Source organism: Hermetia illucens, chromosome 6, assembly GCF_905115235.1.
Source record: "Hermetia illucens chromosome 6, iHerIll2.2.curated.20191125, whole genome shotgun sequence".
NCBI classification, from domain to species: domain Eukaryota; kingdom Metazoa; phylum Arthropoda; class Insecta; order Diptera; family Stratiomyidae; genus Hermetia; species Hermetia illucens.
This window is the reverse complement of record NC_051854.1, coordinates 24,718,785-24,741,472: the sequence shown is the minus strand read 5'-3', so window position 1 is coordinate 24,741,472 and position 22,688 is coordinate 24,718,785. Positions and strand designations below refer to the sequence as shown.

Here is a 22,688-nt window from a genome sequence, read left to right as displayed (position 1 = left end):
GCTGGAAACAACTATAATGCTTTAAACTAGGAGGAAGCAAATGGATTAAGGAAATCGGAGCTATTTCAGAAAGTCAGGTCATCAGTATTACTTCGAAGGAGACGAATTCAAACTTAATGAATCTTTGTAGCCCTTGAGGAATGGGTGAGACAATACATCGCTAGCAAACGTGTGTATGAAAGAGAACTATTTTACTTTTGGAAAAAGATGTATCATAAAACTATGTAAGTAGCGAAAGAGTAGAAATTCTCTCTCCTCTTTTATATGTGAGGTATTTTTAAGAGGGGTTGAAAAGCGTCTAGAGGAAAATAGACAACTCCCAAGCTTCCGGATACGATATTGTGAGCGAGCTTGGAGCTACTCTGAATATTTGGTAAGATAGTTTAATATGGAAGATATAAAGAAGTGTCTTATTGCTCTTCGGGTAAATGAATATTAATCTTATACCTATGATATGCTCTGGTTGTCGGGTAACCCTTCTCAGCGTGCTCCATTGATATCAGGACTTTGATAAAAGAAAATAGTGCAACCTATCACGACAAGCCAACCCCGCTTGTGAATGGGACAAAACCTAAAGAAAAAGAAGAAAGGAGGACCTATGCTTTTAGTTACTTTTTGGTTTGGCTCACAATTTACAATTCTGGTTTACCAAGCTTAACAAGTTTTTCCAACACCTGGGTCCTAGACTATTATAATTTATGGTTAGCAAGGGTTTTACCTTTGCGGAGTTTCTGTTTCCATTTCAGTATAACTCTACATCCTTAGGATGTTTCTTTTTTAACTACAACTAATGCTATGTTGGTCGTTATCCACTATAGTGGATTGTTGATGTATAATAGTGGTCGCAGAACAGAGAGTATCATCAGTGTTATATCAGAGGCTTCCTTCTGGCCAGTTCTCGGCAAATGCAAGGGACCACTGGGAATATATGAGTCGTTCGGCACATATTTTTAAGGAAATTGGTAGTCAAGTTTATGGTCTCACAATTGAGTGAGACCTCGTTAGGAAAATGAAATGCCATTTTGAAAGGCTTCTACGCTATCAACAACCCAGAGTAACCGCGTTAACACTATTTTCAACAGTGCCTAAAATATAGGGCAATAAAAAAACTCCTCTCCAATGGACGTTCGGCACACCAGACATGTCCGGCTTGAAAACGTTATTAGATTTCTACTCCGAGCTCGAAATTTGCCTTCCGCACATCCTATGGTTTTCCAATAGCTCTTGTTCAATTATTTTGAATATTATATCCCAAGTCTCTGGTAGCGGTCATAATCCCTCCTTGCTGAGGGAATACGCACTAAACAATTTTTAGCAAAAGATTAGAGCTCGTGATTCTTGGTAACGGATGGCTTTTGAGTTGCTTTATCGCAACCCTCAAGACACAAAGACTCATCTTCGTCTCGAGCAGTAGAGTCTGAACCAAGCAGCTAACTAGAGGTTGCTATTTAAGCTTCTTTATAGGCTTATTCTATCTTTACTAAGTTTCATCTATTTTAAGATTGGCAATTCACTAGTTTATCAATAGTTAGCTTTTTTGCTGGAAACAACACTGAGTTGTATTCTGTTGTGTACAAAACACTCTCTATGATTTAACCACGCCCAAAGCTAACCATAAACTACCGTCCGATAGGTCTTTTTTGGTCATCAGCCATAAGTTGGACATGGGAGAATAAGTTGTCGGAGAACGCTCTCAAGTTTTATCAAAGTAAGGCTTGGAGGAGCGTAGCAGCATATACCACATTTGTCTTAGGTACCACAAAGCTATCTTGTGCAATACCCTATGTTTTGGTCGCGGTGGTTCACCGGTCTAATTTGTAAAACATACATTATTGAAGAGATTCTTATAAGGTCCACTTCAAAAGTGATCTGGCAATGCAAATCTTTGGCGTCTGCTGCTTGAGGTTGAATAAGCTTTTTTCCATTTCAGTTAACACTCAGTTTAGTGCCTCTCTTCGTATCTCTTTCGCATAGCATGGGTTTCAGGCCCTGTTGAATTTCTTGCCAATGTGCCCCTTTATCCGCCAAACGGACCGGAGAGAGTCCATCGCAAGCGAACCGGGAAAAAGCGTTAAGTGGAAGACGCATCTACCAGGTAGTCCTCAGGGCAAAAAAAAGAATCGAAGAAGGGTAAGAAGAAACAACTCGCGGCGCTGGTAGAAAATCGTCTGCCTAAAGTAAATAATAATAATAATCGTTGGCGCAACAATCCATATGGGATCAGGGCCTTGAAGTGTCTTAGAGCACTTCATTCAAGATCGTAACGGTACACTACAGTACTCTGTAGGAGGTAATGCGGTCAGCATTGCGCTCGTCCAAGATTATTACCCTGATTTGACTCAGATACTTAGTCGACTGGTATCCGACGTCAAATCACGATACTAATCTGACTACCATCAGTGAGATTTCAACCGCAACATTCCGCACGACAGCCTTGTGCTCTAACCACTCAGCTATCCGGACACGCCTAAACTAAAGACGGATATTAATGTTGGAGCAACAAAGGAAAAGGTGAGGAATCTTAGGAGGACTAGTGCGCTAGCTGAGTTCATTCAACCGACCTAAGGGATGACCTTTCGTGTCACCCGCTATGAGATCAAGTCCGAAGACAGTGGAGCAAAAGTATCTTTAAAATGCAAACGAACGGCGGGGATGTTATTGTTCCGGCACGTTGAGGTCAGTGAAGTGATTACTGGGGAGGAAGACTCTGGCCTCTAGCCTAAAGGCTATTTGCTTGCTGAAACTCCGAGATTTCCGAGATGTGACTGCTGTGAATTTTCGAGGCTGAAGATCACTGTGGTGAAAGTCAGAATTCGTTGGGTACTATGTACGATACGAATACGGGTAGCTCTTACCAAATGTTATAGGATCTTTCAGAAAGGCAGCATGTTAAGGATGCGGCCAGATAGGCTACAAAGCGACGACTTGCAACGAAAAGGAATTGCATTGCAGGCATCGTGGCGCACCTGATAAGATGATTGGACCCTGTGTGGATTCGGATCTTTAGGGTGAAACTGCAAAAGAGGAGGAGGCTTTGTCTGGATTCTGTGTTTGTGGATAACGTCCTTCAGCGTTTAGCCGGCGTGGATGGAGTTCACGGGGACGTGGCTATAAATTGCTAACTTTGCTCATTTAATACCGTCAATACAGTCGAAAATATGGCACAGGATCCGACGGTATCCAGACAGAGGTATTATATATCAACTGGTGTTCTATCATTGGCTGGACCTACTGCTCAATACATTCAACATTTGCTTGAAAAGGGCGGTTTTTCGTGTCACTGGAAAGCGGTGAGGTTCGCACTTACCAGCAAAGGAAAAAGAGATCCTGAACTGTCATTTGCATATCCACTCCTCCGTATACTTGACACAACCGGGAAAATGTTCCAAGCGCTTACACAAACCACACGTGCTGGCTGGAACTACTCCCCAAGGCCTTCAATTCCGTAAGATGGACTCATATGTTAGTCACTTTAGCAAATTGTTGCCATGTGCCAGACTACCTCTTGCGAAAACCTGTATTCTGTGGCGATTTGTTATGAACTTTAAAAACTCACGGGGGAGCTATCTCCGGATGGGAAAAAAGGTTGACCTAGATAGGTAGAAGGACCACATGGCAAAGAAGTTGTTTGAGCTAACGTATCACATTCTCCTCTTCTCTCCCGTTGGCGAAAGCAATTCGCTGACTTGAAGGCTCCCTAAGGCGGGAGGGTCAGCCCGAAGAAATGTGTCAAAGTGTTAGAGGCCAGTAATCATTAAATATGCTATAGGGTATCGATCAATATTTGTGGGACTGCATCAATTTCTGTGAAATATACCCCAAATACATTAAAGTCTCAGGATGTCTTTAGTTATGCAGCATTAAATTAGCTTTAATTGACTTTATGTAACATATTGAAAGCGCCTAGTTGAAGGGGGAGGGAGAGAGTGGCATTTGTGATTGTAGCTGGAGGTATTTCTGTCGACCTATTGAAATTTCTGGTTACTTACTTGAATTACATCAGCGCAGGCATAGCAAGTGGAAATTAATTCGAGGCTCTTTATCATCATCGAGCCTTGCCCGCAAAATGGTTGAATCAACACCAATAAAACCCCAGGAAGCAGAGCAGTTGCAAATAATGTATATAAAACAATCAAGGCTGGGAGGCCACTTGTGCATAAAATTATGGCTGATGATGTATGTAACTCAACTAGTAGCCAGCAGTCTTTCCTGTAAACCCATTCAGACCTTTTATCTTTACATTATTAAACCTCTTCAATCCGATAATGGATTGCTGGAAACCGTAGTAATGCTGATGGAAAAATTCTGTGCAGTTGAGAATGGAATATCTGAGGCTAATTGGGTTTGTTACTATCAATTACAAATGAATAGCTCGTGGTGCATTTTCACAACAATCGAAATATCTTTGTTCCTTTTACTCGAGAATGATATTTCCACATTAAATTCCATTGCAATAACTGGTAGGCCGAAAAATTGGTGTTTTTTCGAAGTACCGTCGTCGTTATGGGGCTTAATGGAATTTTTAAGGTTTTTTTTTAAAAAAAATAATTAATTGTTTATTTGTGTGTTTGTCACAAATAATCTACCCGAAAATAATAGGATTATTACTGCGAAATTTTCTGGTATTGGGGGACTACGAAGCACAACTTGATTGATCGATTGTCTTTGCGTTGCGTTCAACGATTGAGGGCTTCGGATAATGGCAGAGGAAGGGGTCAATTTTGTTCTAAATATAATCATGTGATATATAAAGTAGAAGGTTTCCATTAGTTCTACTTATTTTGACATCATTTGAGAAGTAGAAGTGTAGATAGAAGATAGTAGATGTGCTATCCTGGCGGCGGCGGTGATTACGTATGGCAGATGTCGGTCGTGTTCAGAAGTTTCCAAATAAAAAATCTGAGTAAAAGTTGAATTTTCAACTTCGGAGGGGTCTCTTCTCTATTATCCCAACGAAAATTAGTGTCAATCGCCCCCTCAAAAGTTATGACATTTCAGAGTGGAATTTACTTTTAATTTTATGTTGGTTCAGGAAGGTGATCACCTTCACCCCTTAAAAAGTTATACCTCCTCAAAATAGGTCTGTTTTGGAAGAATTAGGGGGGATATTGAGGAAAATGGAAGCTGAACCACTTTGAAAATTGCGGCCGTCACTTTCTTCTCTCTTAAAAAGCTCTGACGCCTCAAAGGGAGGGATATACTTTGATATCATCACAACAATGTTAAATTTGCCAACTCTACCAACAGGGGAGGGTGGGTAAGCAGAATATACAAAAGGAAAAGCAGGGCTCCCTCTCTCTAATTCTTTTGAGAACTAAAGGCAGTCAGCTTACTTTAAAAAGTTAGAGCCTTAACCATATTACTAAGGCAATTATCATCGCAGTTTAGAAGAAGGTTTTAACGGCGACCATTCTTTTCTCCGCTCATTTCTCCTCACAGCTGCGGGTTTGTTAAAACTTTAACTTTATCAGAATCCGATCGATTAAATGCCTCCCATCAGAGTGCTAATTATCGAGCTCAGAGCAAAATATAATAAATTCGATGGAACCTGTTTAGTTTCAAATAAATCGTTGTATGTGATTTTGCTATAGGTACTAGATTCGAAAAGGCCTAACATTAAAATATAACGTACGTGAAGGGAACTTTCTACTTATTGACCTCCATGGGAAAATTCTAATTGTAAAGGTCCATAATCTCGGCAAGAACGACTAAACTTGCATGTTGGCTTTACGTCCGACACCTGTCGTGGATGGCAAAGGTGAGTGCTCTATAGCAAGAGACACCCTGCTGAGGTGACAGTTTGTCAGTATATGTTGGTCCTCTAATATTACTGCTTGAACCGAAGTCAGTGTAAACCTCTACCATGTCGAATATACCGCGAGTTTGTTGGAAATCGTCATAGCAGGAACTGTCCGCTTGGTCTTCAACACCAACCCCTATAAGGCCAACCTCACCATTCAATTCCCTTGCAAAACATAGAAGAAATATTTGGCAGTCCACTAATAAATTATTAGGTGAAGATGGCTTTACGGTTTCTTACGAGGGCAGAGGCAAATTGTCAGACGCTGCTCTCTGTATATCCGCCCATACTTTGGGCCAGAGCTGAACATATTTTGTTTAAGAATTGCGGGGTACTAAGTCCGCATCCACTTGATGTTGGACCGGACGCAATGGGAAGCAACTTACTCCCTCTTTTTTGATCCACGGAGCCCTAAACGAGGGGTCCATCAATAATTAAATAAAATAAGTCCATGTATGTTTCCTGTGCCCCAAAAAGAAGGTACAGGACATCTCCATAGTTTCCCCGTTTTTGTTTGCTATTTTGCCTCCACTTTTATCTTCAATTAGACTGTGCTTCAGTTTCATTATCATTAAACTTAATGTTGTAGAAGTAATAACCTTATGGCAGCAATCATAACGTCATACACAAACTTCCAGGATGGATCAGGATGGACCTGGATGAAGATCTGACGCTCAACTAACTTGAACCTGGCAGCCCATGGTACCCTGTCTTTACCCCTATACAGTGAGGTTGTGTTTTTCCGCTGGCGAAGCTTATTCGTGCTTGGTGGCACACCGATTAATGAGCGAGCGGGGGGCGGGGGGAGGGAGTATCACTCCAGCTTTCCATTTAACGCACTGCCCCTCATGTCATACCACCTTCGACTACCCATTCTGGCTAGGATACCGTGTGAATATCCGTTTCCCGGTGACATCAGAAGAAGTTGTTCTTTGACATACCATGAAGGATCCTTTTTCGTCCTCCTTCTCGAAACCAGGTAGTACTTTTCCCTTTTTAATGAGTACACAATTTTCTGTATTTCCCCGTCCTGGGCAGCCAGAGTACAATACCCCTTGTAATCCACTAATTTTAAAAGAGTTTTGGTTAGTAGGAACATTCGGCAGTTTTGGATCCTAAATCTCTTTATTCGAACGTTGACTTTTTTTGAAAATATTCCAAAACATTCAAGTGGCTATCGCCAATAATTTCACCATCTGAGTTGCACATCTGACATGAGGGCTAGAAGTAAGGTTTTCCAAGGAGTTAATATGCTTTCCGGGTAAAATAATAGATCAGCTTTTTTGGGATTCTGCAATCAAATTTATTTTCACCGCTTTTATGTGTTGCGTGTTCGTTTGTTCGGAGAGTCTGAATGTCCTCTGTGTCTTTTGATCGTAGTGCTGTATCGATATCCTGATTTAATTTGTAGTAAGATGGTTGGAGGGTTTGACGGATTCAGACTTAAAAATGTTAGAATATCAACATGAATATGTTTTGCTTCTTCATGCAATTTTGACACAAGTGAGCAGGTGGCTGGACATTTCAGCGCAGTTTGCTGGGGGAGGGGGCGCTCTATCGTTTGGTGATCGATGTGATGAGCTTTTGCTAAAATTAATGGTTCTGCGAACTAATTTCACAGTGTCTCTATCGTCTCTAAGCAGTTTCCGTTACCTACGCCCTGATCCTGACGCTTCTCAGAAACAGCATTTCGCTGTAAGGTGAACCTCGTCAGTCAAGGACCATCAGCACTAAAAGATTTAGGACAGTAGGAATTCATTATCTGTATGCATTACGAAAAGTAAAGTTCAAGTGTGGCAGGTATATTTAAACCGCTCCGTGTCGCTTCTGGTTTTATCAAGGAAAAAATCCCTTTTGTTCTTGTCATGGAGGTTGTGTGCGCAGATAATCTTTTCTTCTAGCATCTCGCAATATAGCTGATCTGCATTAACTTGTCCAAAAGTAGAAAGGCCGCCACGGGCTGCACGCTCTCCAACAGACTGTGTTTTAGACGAACGAACCTAATGAAATAGGCATTGTCATTGTCAGTGACGTTTTATATAAAAGCGGACAAATGGAATGTAGTAGTGATGGTGGAGAAAACATTACGTTTCGGTATATATCTATAGGAGCTTTGCTCAGGGGGTGTTTTCAATTAGAAAGGTGCAAAAACTCTTGAGGGAATGCCGCTGTGTCATCGAGATCCCAGTCAAGCTAAGAAAAACCAACCACGTGTGGCCAAGAAAAAAGGGTCTACCTATGATTCGCAAATCTGGCAATGAGTTTCAGGAACTATAGTGGCTAGCCAGGAGACTGCTGAGTAGATTCAACGAGCTATGTGAATTAGACTCTGGCAGATCCATTAGTAGTAGAAAGACCCCCATCGTGAAGCTAAAGGATGTAGAGCTTACGATTAATGCCATTCGATGCTTTGCTTGCAAGCAACCCGATAATGGACGCGGTGCTTTACCTGGAGAAGTGGTTATTAAAAGAAGTCTGCTTCAATGGATTGCAAACGGGAAACCAGTAATTTAATGAGACTTACCTGATATTCAGAGGACAATTTGACAAGGGAACACACACGAGAGGTGTCGAAATGGGGAACCGATCGCCTTTCTTAAATGGCATTTATAATAAGGATTGAGAGTGATCTACAGTCCAAATATCTACCTTGTGAAATCTGGACAAAATATGCAGCTGACATTTTTACCATTGCTCATAAATATAAAGTGAATGAGATGCTGTCAATTCACGATTTACGGCGGAAATTGAAGACCGTGAAGAACTCCCATTCTCTGCCTGTCCGACAAATTTTCTTAGAAGCAATTGCCAATATTGATACTAAATTTGGTGGAAAGGTGGGAATTGTGAACCTCTCGCCTGCAGTGAGTAACATCGTACTACGTTGAGTTTAAATGCAGTCCTCACTGACGCGAAAGAAAGGTGACATTTTTTTTCATCGAATATAGGGATGTTTTTGTAATGTGCATCCGGATATGTTTAGATAGGATATCACAAAGCCTTTCATATCTGAAGCGCCGAGCTTTAGTTTTCAATTTGTTGGACTCAAAACTTATTAGAGGCAAAAAAGTGGATTCTTTTTGACATTTATAAGAAACCCACCTACACACAATGTTCACAAAAAAAGGGGTGCCCTCTAGACAGCAGATAGATTAATTTGAGTACTTGGAAAAGGAGAAGGAATATATCATCGACGCTGGTCCGACGATTGGTTATTCAGAGAATCATAAGGGAAAAAGGAAAACACCAAGAGGGTCTGTTCTGCCGTCTCCCGTTAACCACGCCAAACGGAAAGAAAAATAGGAAACTCGAAGAACTGATAGGGGTACACCATACTAAAGACATACTAGGATCCCTGCCCCAAATTTAAATATAAGCCCAACGATATACATAGTATGTTCTGAAAATAGAAGAACGGGTTTTTCCGTACGCAGGATCAGTGGGAGGGGATCTCTTGAACGTTGGAAAGTCGGCTCTGGGTCGTTGAAAAGAGTAGGTCGCTTGTAGCGTGAACTCCTGTCAAAATGCTTCGTCACGGAGAATCGTGGAGTGTTCAGTGGTATAGCGATATGCGAGCAAATTTTCTATAAAGCTCGGTAAAAGAGCCACTCACGACATGATTAAGGAGGCAATGGCAATGTTTCCGTGGGTAGATTGGGTATTTTTGAGTGGCAAAGAGAAATGATCGCTGGATAAGTATCAGCATCCTTGAGCATACCTCAAACTCAAATTTTTAAGATCGTGACAGAAAACCATGGAGCGATGAGGAAAGTTTGTGCGAAGTTGGTGAGGCGAGTTTTACCAGAGGAACAAAAGGCCAACCGAAAAGAGATCTGCCAAGACTCTCTTTATCAAGAGCAAAGGGACCTAGAATTTTGGACATGACTCCGTCAGATTTTTTTTTATTCCTAAGAATAAAATCGACGCTCTAGGGAAGCATCACCGTTGGGTCGAGGCTAAACTTCATTTCGGTGCAGGCGTTCCTAGAGGCGCACGAAAACTGGAAAACTCATTGACAGCAGTCTGTAGATGCGGAAGTGTACTACTTTGCAAAATTTTAATCGTTTTTATTATTCTCATGATTTTTTTTTTAAGGAAACAGTCCTACTACTTTCTGATCAGACAATGTATTGTGCATAAAATAACATGCCCAGGCTGCGAGAAGGGTTACAAAGGACCACCCAAAAGACTAGTTTTGATGCATATGTACCTATGTAAAGTGTTTTTATTCTGTGAATAGTAGCCGCGGAAAAATCGACAACTTGATATTGAAGTGACCTGCTGAGAACTGATTGATTTAATTAAGATCAATGCTCTCAACCATTGGTGAACTGGGCCATGAAATTGTTCCACGTATCAACGCAACCTGATTGAATTGGCGGCCTAGAACTGGGCTCCAGATTCCACAGCAGTATGTTGTCCTTCATAGGCCACCAAAGACAGTGAACACTGCTTTCCGGTAATGAAGATGAAGATATTGCATTGGACCAGTGACATAACACGTTATGATCACATCGAAGCTTGATATGCGGTTGTACCCATTGTAGAAAATTGCAAATCGTCGTCGACGTCATGGTCATGTAATTTATCCTAACGAAAACTCACAAGCTGAATTGGCTTTAATGCTGGAGTCGATGGAAAACGACCCAAGGGTCGGCCGAAACAGCGATGGCTTGGTATGCTAAAAGACACTAGCCTCTCGATTCTATCTACACCAAATCTATATTCGAGAAAAATGGCAAATCCTGTCTAGACGAGCCGAAGACGTTGAAAAGCCCTGGGCGCCCCTTAGATGGTCAGGTGAAATTTTTTTCCAAGCTTATCTCGAACTTTTTCGATTCGTGAGCTCCAGTAAAGTGCAGTCCGTACTTAGGGAGGCGGAATCCCTATTCCCTCCCCTATTCCCTATTCCTCAGCCTATTCCCAGATCCGTCGGAACAAATAGGGTGAATGGCTGTTTTAAATACGTATCTTCCTAGTTTTGTTGATAAAATGGTTTATGATGGTAAGCCTGTTTAAGCGGGGTGCACTTTTTAATCCCTTTTCGAGGACTGTTGTTTTCTTTCTTTTTTTATCGTAAATTTTGGGCTATTTGCATTAGTTTACGATAGTGCAACGACCAAATTTGGGTGGAAGCCTTAGAGATTTGAATTTTGCGACATGTTGCGACACTTTAGTGCTGATCCCTTCTTTGAGTATTTGTATTAAACAAGAGCAAATTATCGCCTGCGTAAAATAATATGCTTACTCTGTTCGTACTTCTGGGAAGGCCAGGTCCGTGGCTTCCATTGGTATGTACGGAAATGAATGAATCCTCATGTATACTGTTTTTAAACTTATTTATTTATTTTTTTAATTTAACGGACAACAAACAGAGCAAACTTCAATTACTTATTGTCCTCAGGAGAAAAAGAAAGCAAAAGCAAAAACTTGTTTCTCTCACGTAGCATTACGTTAGTGAAAGTTGTGATCTCCCTTTGTTGATCATGGCGCATGACAGTGGTGAAAGAGCCCAAGCGTCTGGTGAAGTCTTAATCTTGTAACCATTTCTGAACTGATATTCACATACATCGGCGATCATTTTGGGATAGTGAATTCCACCCCCATGTCATATACAGCAAAGAGGTTCTCGCTCTTTCTTAATACATGACCTATCCACTGCTACTTTCGTCTTCTAATCAACATATCTACAGGCACTTGACTCATATGTCGACGCAGTGTTTCGTCCGTCATTTGTTGAACCAAAGTACCGCGAAAAGATGATGGACGTCTGTATTACCGAATACTTGGAGCTTGCGAGTATCAGTGACTGAGTAGCCTCAACTTGATATCGTTGTCGAGCTATCTACATTTCTAGACACTGACAGCAAACGGGGATCTATTGCTATTTATGTGTCGAGTGACAGAGAATTCGGTGCCATCGGCGGCATACCTTATACCTTCTTTGGCCTTATATCAATGGCTGCCTTCTAGTTGCCAGAGATTTATTTTGATCATACCAAAAATGCAAAAAATTATCAATTTTCAGGTAGCTAACTTAGGAAAAATCTTCTTTCTTTTCAAAATTTCATTATATGTTCAAATCTTTTTTCAAAAAAGTACAATATTATGCATTAGCGCTTCCATATCCAAAAATAATTTTTGAAATTTTTCACTTTCCAAATTTGCAAAATCTTTTATACGTCAAGCACAGACCGCCTGCGCTTTAGCTAGTTATATTATCTTATCGGGAAAATGTTCGACGTTTACGAAATCTCATTCAAGTTGGATTAAGTCGCATTTTGGTCTGCATCAAAATTCAATTAGGTTGTTATTGAAGGTTGCAATTTGTCGCCTGATAAATCTTTTTGACGGATTAAAAGTTTGCTTTCAGTGTAGAAATGTTTGCTTAGACGGATACGTGTTTGTTATGCGAGTAAACTTCGCCACTTTTTAAACCTAAAACCGTTGATAATGAAAAAGATTGGAAAAAAAATAAAATCTACTACGAAAAAGCGATTAATCTTATCTGGTCAAAAATTATCAAATGATTAATTGTATTGACACGTCGAGGTGTTTGCTTATCTTTAGGCATACTCCAATGTGTTTAGTATTTCGTATCTATGAATTATCTGGGAACGAGTATTCTTTACAATTCAATCCATCATACACACGGAAAAAACAAAGTATTCAGATACAAATTTTTATTAATCTTTCCACAGGGGGGATTTTTCTGCAATTTGGTGGAGGCTCGCAAATACGAGTAAGTAAAATTTGCAATTCGAATGTTGTTTACAGTTTTGATGAGTTTTTTATTCCGCTTTGATCTCTCATATTTTAGTATCTATTTATTTTTAATATGGAAAACTATTCGAGTGAATTTAATTCAGTTTGTTAAACAAAATGTGGGTCCATCTCTGCAAGTCTGAAACATATTATTCACACTGACCAATATGTCAATATACAAACTAGTAAAAAAATCTGAGCTATCTCCAGGGGCTTCAATTCATTGGCATATATTTTTGGTTCCTCTTTAGCTCAGAATACCGTGACTGGTACATAGTTCAAATTAGATTACGTAAATAGGGGAACGAATTCCACGCATTTAGTCATAGCATAATATATCCCCTGGCTCATATTCATATATTCAGATAGTTTCCCGGCTGTGACATCCTCGCGCAGATTCTTAGTTCAAGAGGACATTTCTGGAGTGGGTTTATTTTAGGCTTGAAGAAGCTCTACAGAAGCATGTGAAATGGAACACCAAAATGTCTTGTTCACATTGCCCAGGATACCGTAGCCTTCTTAGCTTCCTTCATAAAGACTTTCGCATACCAACAGGAGTTCAAATTACCTTTACGAAAATCTTTGCGACCTCGTTTTCCAGAAGAGTCCTGTAGTGATGCCAAAAACAGGCTTTGTCCCACTATTGTCGAGATAAACCGTTGCCGAGCTAATCTGTCGGCCGCTTCATTACCAATGATATCTCGGGTACCCTGGACCCACATCAAGAATGTTTGATTTAATTGACTGACTTCAAACAATACCTGGTTGCAGTTTCTGTTGAAACATAAGCTGCGCCTGAAATATGATCGATGGTATTCATCAGGAGTGAACCACTTCTATCTTGGCTTTTTTTGCGAAACTATTCCTATTCACAATCAAAAAGAACATGAGGCCGTCTTGTGACCATCCTCCTCTTTCGGTGAGCATGTTTTTCGAAGAAGTATTTGGAAATTATATGTCGCCTGTTTGCCGATAAACACAACGGACAAAGTGGTACGAAATTGTTTGCATGAAAACTCTCTTCCAAAAACAATAATAAGGTGTTTACTACTTGGAAATAGAACCCCCCGCTGTGGGCATTTTCTCTAATGGATATCCTTTTTTCAACGATGTGGTTCTACCTCCATTCAAGCAAGTAAAGAAACGGACAGATTAATTACTTGTCCTCTTTTTAAAGGTTTTGTGTAAAACAAAACCTTATTAGAATCGGGTTACTGTCTGCCTGTCCGCCTGAGAAATGCATGATGGCTCTGTAGAGGTAGGGAAAAATACTATATAAAGACCGTTTCCTGTCAGTTAGTGGAAACACACAAAGAGAACACTCGTGTCTCTTCGCGGTCCTCTTCGAGGAATTCCTCATAGTCTGCATGACCGCTAAACTCACTATGCCTTAAGACTAAACAACTTGTAGAAATGCTGGCAGAGCAGATTGAAACTTCCTCTAAGTGTGAAAAGAGCCAATGTTTCGACTTGCAACAAGGAGAGTTGTTCCGGGAGGGAGTCTCTTTGTCCTGGCAATTTCATGCATGATTGCGATCTCCACGGCTATCGTTAGCTAACATGGAACGGAAGCGTGGATGTGCCGCAGATAATGTAGGCAGCTAAGATGTGGAGACAAAGAGCACCAGTCGGTTATCTGACATGCCCGATACATTCAGTTTGGCTAATGACTTTCGCAGGCGATCTTGAACCAGCGTGTTGATGCGAGCCAGTACAATATGACTTTGAATGCATGGATTGTTTGCTTACGACCTGTAGTTGATGGTTGCGCGGTGATATGGAGGGTCATACCTTGATCAGTACATCAGAGCCGCAACAAGTTACTCCTTTGATTCTTGGGTCTGTGAAGACCCTAGAAACCATACTGGGATCGACAGGTTTCATACGTGTTTTGTGCGGGACATATTGCCTTAGAATGTAGTGTATCAAGCCAAATTTTTCTGCAGTCAAGACAGGAACTGCCTTCCGTTTTTCGTAGAGCCAGTGTGCGCTCGCTAAAAGATCTATAGGGATCATTCCCGCGATGACAAACACTGCCTCCGTCGACGCCGTCCTAAATGCGTTGCACACCCTTAGCGCAATTGACCAGTATGCCAAACTTATCTTCCTCCGGTTTACAGCGTGGTTTAACCCTCCCGCCCCGACAGGGGCCGCGTATAGCAGGATCGACTTCACCACTCCCGCGATGAGTAGCCTGCGACTATACTTCGGCCCTCTCACGTTAGGCGTCATCCTTGCAAGGGATGAGCTAGCATTTGCTGCCTTTCTTGCGCATAATCCAAGTGTCCCTTGAAACACAGCTTGGCATCGATCATCACCCCCAGGTATTTGGCAATTGATTTTGAGACGGCCCCACCCGGATGTTTCCCCCCCAAACAAACAATTGTAGTTTGGAGAAAGCTACTCCTTGTCTATGAATTTTAGGCAGCAATACAAGTAGCAGATGAAAATTTAATCTCTTCTGCGAGGTAGTTTTGAACATCTTGGGTGATCAATTGTGTGACCAATCTCGAGGTGGGAGTCACATCTCTCAAATTCAGAGGATTTAAACTGACCATTGTCATCCTCCTGTTGCTTCGCTGTTTTTCGGAGTTCACAACATAAAGATCGTGTGGACCATCAGCAGGATACGGAGAAAGGCAGGTGCCCAGGATCAGGGAAGGAGAGGGGTACTTCAAGTAACATGTGATGCGGCCTGATATTAAACTAAAACTTCCACGTTAATGCTGCCGGCTTTTCAGTTAAGTTCAGTGTCTGCAGGACTTCCTCTTCTAACGTTTCGAACTATTTCGAAGCCATTTCCTTATCCTGCTTTTCAATATTGAACCTCAGAACTGTGCCTAATATTTCCATTTTTTGCTATCCGACATAGTGTTTTGCTCTGACGAGATTGAGGTCACTGTCCAATCTGCCTCGCGTTACGGATGCATATCAGAGATACAAGACGTAATTCGTTTCTTAATAAGGGTGTAATAAATGTGGTTGCATGTTGTTCCATCTGGTGGGTGGGATCTCTTGTAGATGGTGAGGAATGCAAGTCGATGAGATTAGTTTCGTTAGCTACATCGTGGAGACTAGGCCTCCGGTAGCTAGTTCAATCAGATCTAACCTTAACAGTTAGCTTTAGAGATTTGTTCACAGTTCTATTCGACGCTTGTTGGACCCAATCAACACAACGATTTCTAGTGATTCTTCCACTATATCGCATGAATGAAAAAAATCCTCCTTTACTATTCTCCTTAACATTTTCGATAGAATGTTGTCTTTTCCACTTATGTGTAGACCCCCTCAATAAAATTTGTATAATTTTTGGTAAGATGTTGGCTCGGCTACCTTGATTTCTCATTTCCCTGTTTATTCCGAGCCCCGCTTGGGCTTGGTGTGTTTATAGAGTATGGAATACAATCCAGAACTCAGCATCCTATATAACGGCTACCCCTGATTCATTTGTGTAGCGTCTTTCTGCTTTTTACAGAATAAATTTGCCAATGTATGTGGTTCTCTTGCTCTGACAAAAAAGTCTGATGTGTCTGGCTGCATTTATGCTCTACTGCTTGTTCTTAGGAGAAGGTTATCTGCGTTTTTTAAGAGCATCAGTTGGAAAAACTAATGAGTAATGACGAAATTAAACTCCCCTTTGCGAGGATATAGAGTTCCCACGAGTTCTATATTTCTGAACGATTTTTGAGGTAATCACAGAGCATCTGGCAAGTGAAAAGATGATAATCTGGAGGAAGGGAGTCAAGGGAATGGGGCGGAAGGTTCAAAACGGGCCATCCAAACGATGCCAGGAGTTGCTTCGTGGCGTTGTCAGTGTAAAGCGTGAAATTGTTATGCAGCAGGCGGACTGCCTTCGTCAGTCCCCACACCTTTTATTCTGAATCGATCTCGGCAAGTTCTTTCAAATTCTCACAGTAACTTGAAACGACGCTGTTTGCAAGAGATAATTCTGGGTCAACAGTTTTCAACATACCCTCGTTCCCGTTTTGAAGAGGAGGCTACACCTCTACTGCGATGACCTCAGTACACTTAGTTTCTGGACGGGCCTCGTACTTCAGTCAAATTATATATATATATATCCAAAGAAAACGCCCTAATCTCGTTTTCACCCGTGAGGTAAACCCTACTCCGGAGACTTGTTTCATTTTAGGCCCGTCGGTGTAGAAGCCAGCCAGCATGCCATGCATTCTTTTGGTCTGTCCCACTTTTTTATGCGCTTGAGACTGATCTTATATCGCCTATCAACACCTGTACAAGGATCAATGCTGTGATACTGATTATTATCAATCTGGATCAGTCCGTTAAAAGTTTTAAAGTTTAATGTGGTCGGAGCATACTTAATATGATTTCTAAGTTTTGTTTAAGGATATGAGGCAGTCCTGAGCACTGAGAGCCAGTTGGTAAGAAACTTTCTTTCTCGGTTTTTGGTCCACGGGCCCCTCTACTCTGGACTAGAACCTAAATTTACAAGACGACTTGTGTTTTCATCTAGGGCAGAGGTAACTAACCAGGCGTTGCCTCACCTCTGCCTTGGAAGCAGCATGACCGAAGTGCTTACTAGGTGTTGTAGGCCCCCTTACATGGTCTGATAAATTCCCTCTACCTGGATGAAACCACAAGTCGCCTATTTATGATTCAGAAGGATTTGCGTAAAGCAAAATCTCATTAAAATCGATTTACTGGCTGTCATACAACATACACTCAGAAACGGTTACACCTATTGCTACAAAATTTTGTATTAAAGTGGGCCCTGTGAACTCCTATACAATGCAGTGAGTAAAATCGTCTACGTTGATTTTTAAGGAAAGTATTTTCCTTATCTAATATACATAGTTAAGTTGGGTATCAAATGAAAGGCCTCAACTTGTACTTTTGAAAACAGTTTCATGGGGAAACCCCGTTAAGCTGATCCTAGAACATAGAGTAATATAGCTCATAACTAACCGCACTATTGTTAACGGCTAACAGGTCAGCTTTGTAACTCTTGTGCAAATTAATTGCAATTTAAGACCTTGAATGTCAGCTTTACTCTAAAGTGAATATCCCAATTTAATGCAAATATGTGCATATATATTACGAGCTGAGATTTCTCTACTACAATAAATGGATGCCTCACGAAGTGCCTTGGTATATTGCTTGTCAATTTACTCTACTTTTGAGCCACTTCCTTTTAATTTGCCTACTTGTTCCCTTCTTACGTTTACAAGTCTCATTTCCTTATTTAGGTAAAACAATTATTTAGGGCAAATTCTTTTCTTATCTGCTTTCTCCTTTCAATGACTAATATCCCATGTTTAAAGATCTAATTACAGAATTTGTTTACTTCCGCTGTTGGGAGGCAAACACTTTTAACAACTAGATTGGGTTGAATTGACGAAATAAGCAGCCATAGTTCCAATTACCCAGGTACCTATGCATTATGCTCACTGTGCTGTCCCCTGAAATGAGCAGGTTCTACCTGCGATGTTCGTGACTCGTGAATTTCTCATTAAGGATGTTTTTCGTGTCAAGTCGAAGGGCGTTGGAGAGCGTCTTGTCTACTCTCAGTTTCACCAGATGCTAGTCTAAAGAGCTTTTCATATGCCCCTTCTTAAAGGAGAACAAACATTTCCATGGATCTCTACCCTTGGTAATCCTCTCGATCATCCTTTTTGTTACCAACAATATCTAACATCAGAAATATATCGCACAGTTCAATCAAAAATTTTGAAGATGCCGAACTGGACGCATTGCTCGACGAGGATGACACTCAAAAGCGACTCTCAGAACAATTGAATGTGACATGCGGGTTGGGAATCTCCTTACGTTTGAAAGTCATGGAAAAGGTTCAAAAGTGCGGAAAATGGGTGCCACATAAATTAATCGAAAGACGGCATGAAAAGTCGCTTGTGAAATTCTTCTTCAAAAAACAAAACAAAGCGTTCTTTTCATCGAATGGATCGATCTATTCCGAGAATCCTAAACGAAAAAAACCATGGTCGAGCCAGGCACCAAATTGCTTTGCAAAGAAGACAATGTTCTGTGTGTGGTGGGATCACCAGGGTGTGATCTATTATGAGCTTTTAAAACCAATTTGAAACCTGCATTGCTTGAAAAGCGATCCGAAGGGGACACCAGGCACGAAAGAGTAATTTTTCACCACAATAACACCCCATCACACATAAGAACTTGTCAGGGACATCACTTAGCTGGTATACCCTACCCCAACCGTTCTATTCATCAGACTTGGCCCCTTCTGACTTCCACTTGTTTGCATCAATAGTCCACGCGCTTGCTGAGTAGCACTTTGGTTTTTTCGAAGAAGTCAAAATGGCTTAATTCAAGAACAATGTTGCTACTGGCAAGGCATCCACAAATTGGTAGGATGATGGCAGAACTGTGTAGCTAGCTATGGCCAATATTTGGAATGAAATAAATTTAACATTTTTTTCTAAAAAGCACATCTTTTTTCAACTTAAAAAAGGCGGTTTGATATTTATTCACCTGGTACTCCCCCTCCGCTCCATCACACTGGACAGGGTTAAACTTTCAAACTTTACCATGATGATATGGAAGTCCTGGGGGTTTAACGTGAGTACCTGCCGTGTAGGCATAATCCCACCGTCCTCTTCGGACGGATTGATTTTGGAACCACAATCAGAGCCCCGCCATGACTAGCACAGCGGTACTGGTTTATACTGAGCGCAGGCTCAGCATTCATACCAGTGGATGCGAGGCCTATCTAATACCTCTGTCGCAACTAACTCCTAACTCCACGCTTGAGCTTCGAGGAGCTCTGCCGGTGATGTAGGCATAACCACAACCACCATGAAACTCCCACTAGGGGCCGGGTCGAGAACACATCCTCCAGGAATTCTCCTGGAGCATATGCTCTCAGAGGGCCATCCCAGTTCCCATGGACCAGATAACCTCCGGTGAGGTTTCGTGGCTTCGTGATTGCCCTCCTCGAGTACGTGGGGAATCTTGATGAAATAAAAAAAAAACTCACTTTTGGTGGTTTTTAACTTTTTAAAAGGATGACCGCCACGTATTTTCATCGGGTTTGAAAAGGAGGAACGTCGCCCTCACACTCCATAAACTTTCCATCCGCTCTGCGAATATGGTTGAAAATTCCACCTTCACCAAAATATTTTCTTGTGTTAGACTTTTTCTCGTGGATGTTGCATTAGTTAAGGGAGTAATCTACTCTACCCTATTCTCTCCCTATGCTACCAGGCACAGGCATAGTGAAATTGATTATTGTATAGCCCAGGTATTCAGGGGGTACATGTATTTTCGATCGATGCCCAAAGTCGGGGAAATCACGGTCGCCCGACTGTACTTACTACAAGGGGGTGATACCTACCGTACTTTTTTTCTGGAGTAGATGGGTTCGCCGTTGCTATCACCTCCTCACTGGAGGGAGTCAATTGTTTTCGGAAACCTTAATTGGGGCCATATTGCAGTGGAAGGACACCTGAAGCTTGGTGAGGGATATTTGTTGCTCTCTGGATTACGGATTGTATGCTACTAAACAGGGCAGACCTGGCTCAATGTTATGTATCAAACGGATCAAGAGTAGTGTCCTAGGAGAATGCCTAAGGCTGCCTAGTCGGTAGTCTGTCTGATAATAGTTGTCATAAATCGGTGTTGAATAACGCCTTGAAAGAGAGCCACAATTGGATTTACTCACAAGGATATTTCTTCAAAAGTTCACTTATCCTTTCACATTTCACCTGCTGTCTGATGTCATTGATTGCCCTTGCAACTCTAGATTTTCTTCTCATAGCCGGAAACAAGTTCCACTACTCGTAAACTTTCCACAAGATTTTCTAGAAAACACTCAACCCCTTACACAAGTGCTCAACTGCTCCTTTAAGGAAACTTCAGGATAATTATTATTGTAAGTTGAGCGAGTAGATGGTATCGTTTCCTATTAGTATTCCGGTGCCTTCCTATCCATCGAATGCAGTCAAGGATAGTATCTGGCTTTTTGGTTTGTTTGAGGAAATCATTACAAGACACGAATCAGACCTCATTTTGGCATTTTCCCACGTGCATCCTCAAGTACTCACTTTTTGATATTCTAAAACCATTTTGCATTAATATTTACTTTCGTCCAAGGGAAAGTTTTGTACTATTGAAAGTTTGTCGTTCTTCTACTTGTGAAATATCCCAGGATTCTGTGAAAGTGTATTTGCCATTTTTAGGGAAAATTCGAAATTTTCCAAGATTTTGGGAAAGTGTCATGGCCACTTTTCGGTTTTTCCTATTCATGAAGTTGTTCTTGGTTGTAGAAGTAAATGAAGTTCTTCAGTTTGATATACGTGAAGATACTTTTGAGGTTCGGATTGACGTAAGTTATCGAATATAAAGTTTCCCGTATAGAATCCAGATCAGATCCGGATAAGCGGGATTCCACCGTGTTTATTTCCATTAAATCTTATAATTTAATAATGAACAATAGGAAATTGTTATAAAATGATGCGTTTTTTTCGTGCGACGAGATTACACAATAAAATCGTGATAATGAAGATCGAAAAAGCATGGCAAGAAGTGCGAGTGTAATGAGATGGAAATATCTTTTTTAGAAAAGTAGCCAACAAACTTGCAATTTTTGTTTTTATTTACCACAAACCACGGCGATTATCCCAATTGTTTTATACATTTTGACGAGTATTTTCTATTAAATTCACTTCACATAAAATTAGAAAAAATTTCGGTAGTAGATTCTCAAGATGATTATGATTCTATAATCGATTCGCGGCCGTTATCGCACTTATCACTTATCACCCCGCGGTGGTGGGTACTACCTTGTATCCGTCGAAAATGAAAATGATAGTTGAACCGATTGATAAAACACATTTATACCACTATCTATCTGCAGCAGGCACACACATGGATTTTCGTATAAATCCAGCGATATCTGTATGAAAATCTAAATCATTTCGATTGCAAAACGGGCACTTTTTATTAAAAAATCTTTTTTGTGAAGGCACCATATATGCACGCTTGCTATATATATTTGGATAGATTTGGAAAGACACTTTTTCTCGACTTCTTTCCGCTTTTCGGAACGTTAAGGTTACCAGTAACTACCAACTCGGGGGCGGTCTATATACACATATGCTACACACTTGCATACGTATATGCGCGCAGTACGCCTAGTTATAGTACGGCCTTTGATGAGTTCGTAACAAACGTTGGAACAGCATGAGTGAAACTGTTTAGCGAAAAAACGGTTGGCTTGGCTAGTTAACTTTGTACATATGACGACTGTTGTTTAAGGTCATAGAGTTCCGATTGATTTATCTTCTTGCATAAAACCTGAAAAACGCAGATATCGTCATTCTATGGGAACACAGTGATTTTGTCACGTGTGTTCTTTCCCTTGGTGCTCGGAAATGATTGTTTAGTTTGTTTTTTAGGTGTGGATTATTGTTTAGAAAATTTTTGGGAGGTCTTAATTTAGATTTTTAACTGTCTGGCCCCAATTCAAATGTTAGTGGAAAACTTTTTTTTTGGCAGGTTTATTCGGCGTTTTGTCACATAACACAGAGTTGTAAGACTCTAAACTACGTCGCGGGTATGCGCTGATCTTGTTGGAAACTTTAAAAAAGGTTTTTTTACAGACTTTTTTGGTTGACCTACTTACAAGTTCAGCCTTCATGTCCATGCGGAAGCAGTAATTCTAATTTCTAGTCATTAAGATGATAATATTCCTTCTTTTTTATGATGGAAATATAATTCAAACTGTGAAGAGCATACTTAAGCATACTTCAACTTGATCAGGCGAGAGGTCATCGACATCACGGTGGCATCCCCTGACATCGCGGCTCTGATCGGAGTGTGGACCGTCCACTCCATTTCGGAATCCGAGGAAGACAGATTGGGTGATGTATAAAATAGAATTGAGCGCCCGAGTCACGATCCCTGGGAAGCGCATCAAATCCATTGCTGGAATTGAGAAGCAACCCAGATGATCAGAAAGGTAAAACACCATTGTGAACTCGGATTTGGCAAAACAGAGGAGAACGCCAAGGATGCTCTTCAATCGTGCTCTGAAGGGTGAATCAGGCACTAGCTGGAATCGCTATAAAGAGGCACAGAAGGCTCCTCTAAAGAAGAGCATAAGATCGGCTAA

The 22,688-nt window shown here is 41.0% G+C and overlaps 3 protein-coding genes across 4 annotated transcripts in view; 1 reads left to right on the top strand and 2 right to left on the bottom strand.

Annotated features, from left to right (window-relative positions):
* The window catches only part of LOC119658693 (peptidoglycan-recognition protein LB-like), a 47,259-nt gene extending 25,507 nt beyond the window's left edge, over positions 1-21,752 (bottom strand). The window contains exon 1 of one of the 2 annotated variants that reach the window (XM_038066279.1): positions 21,176-21,752. In XM_038066279.1, the coding sequence (XP_037922207.1) occupies positions 21,176-21,212 (37 nt within the window). In that variant the 5' untranslated portion in view covers positions 21,213-21,752. The remainder of the gene's footprint in view (positions 1-21,175) is intronic. The other variant, XM_038066280.1, reaches the window with a different exon arrangement.
* LOC119658690 (trichoplein keratin filament-binding protein) overlaps positions 1-22,688 on the top strand; it is a 167,329-nt gene that overhangs the window by 79,942 nt on the left and 64,699 nt on the right. Inside the window, exon 3 of the mRNA XM_038066275.1 lies at positions 12,502-12,542. The gene's annotated coding sequence lies outside the window, so the exon portion shown is untranslated. The remainder of the gene's footprint in view (positions 1-12,501; positions 12,543-22,688) is intronic.
* The window catches only part of LOC119658691 (peptidoglycan recognition protein 3-like), a 75,997-nt gene that overhangs the window by 26,824 nt on the left and 26,485 nt on the right, over positions 1-22,688 (bottom strand). The gene's annotated exons all lie outside the window — the stretch shown is intronic.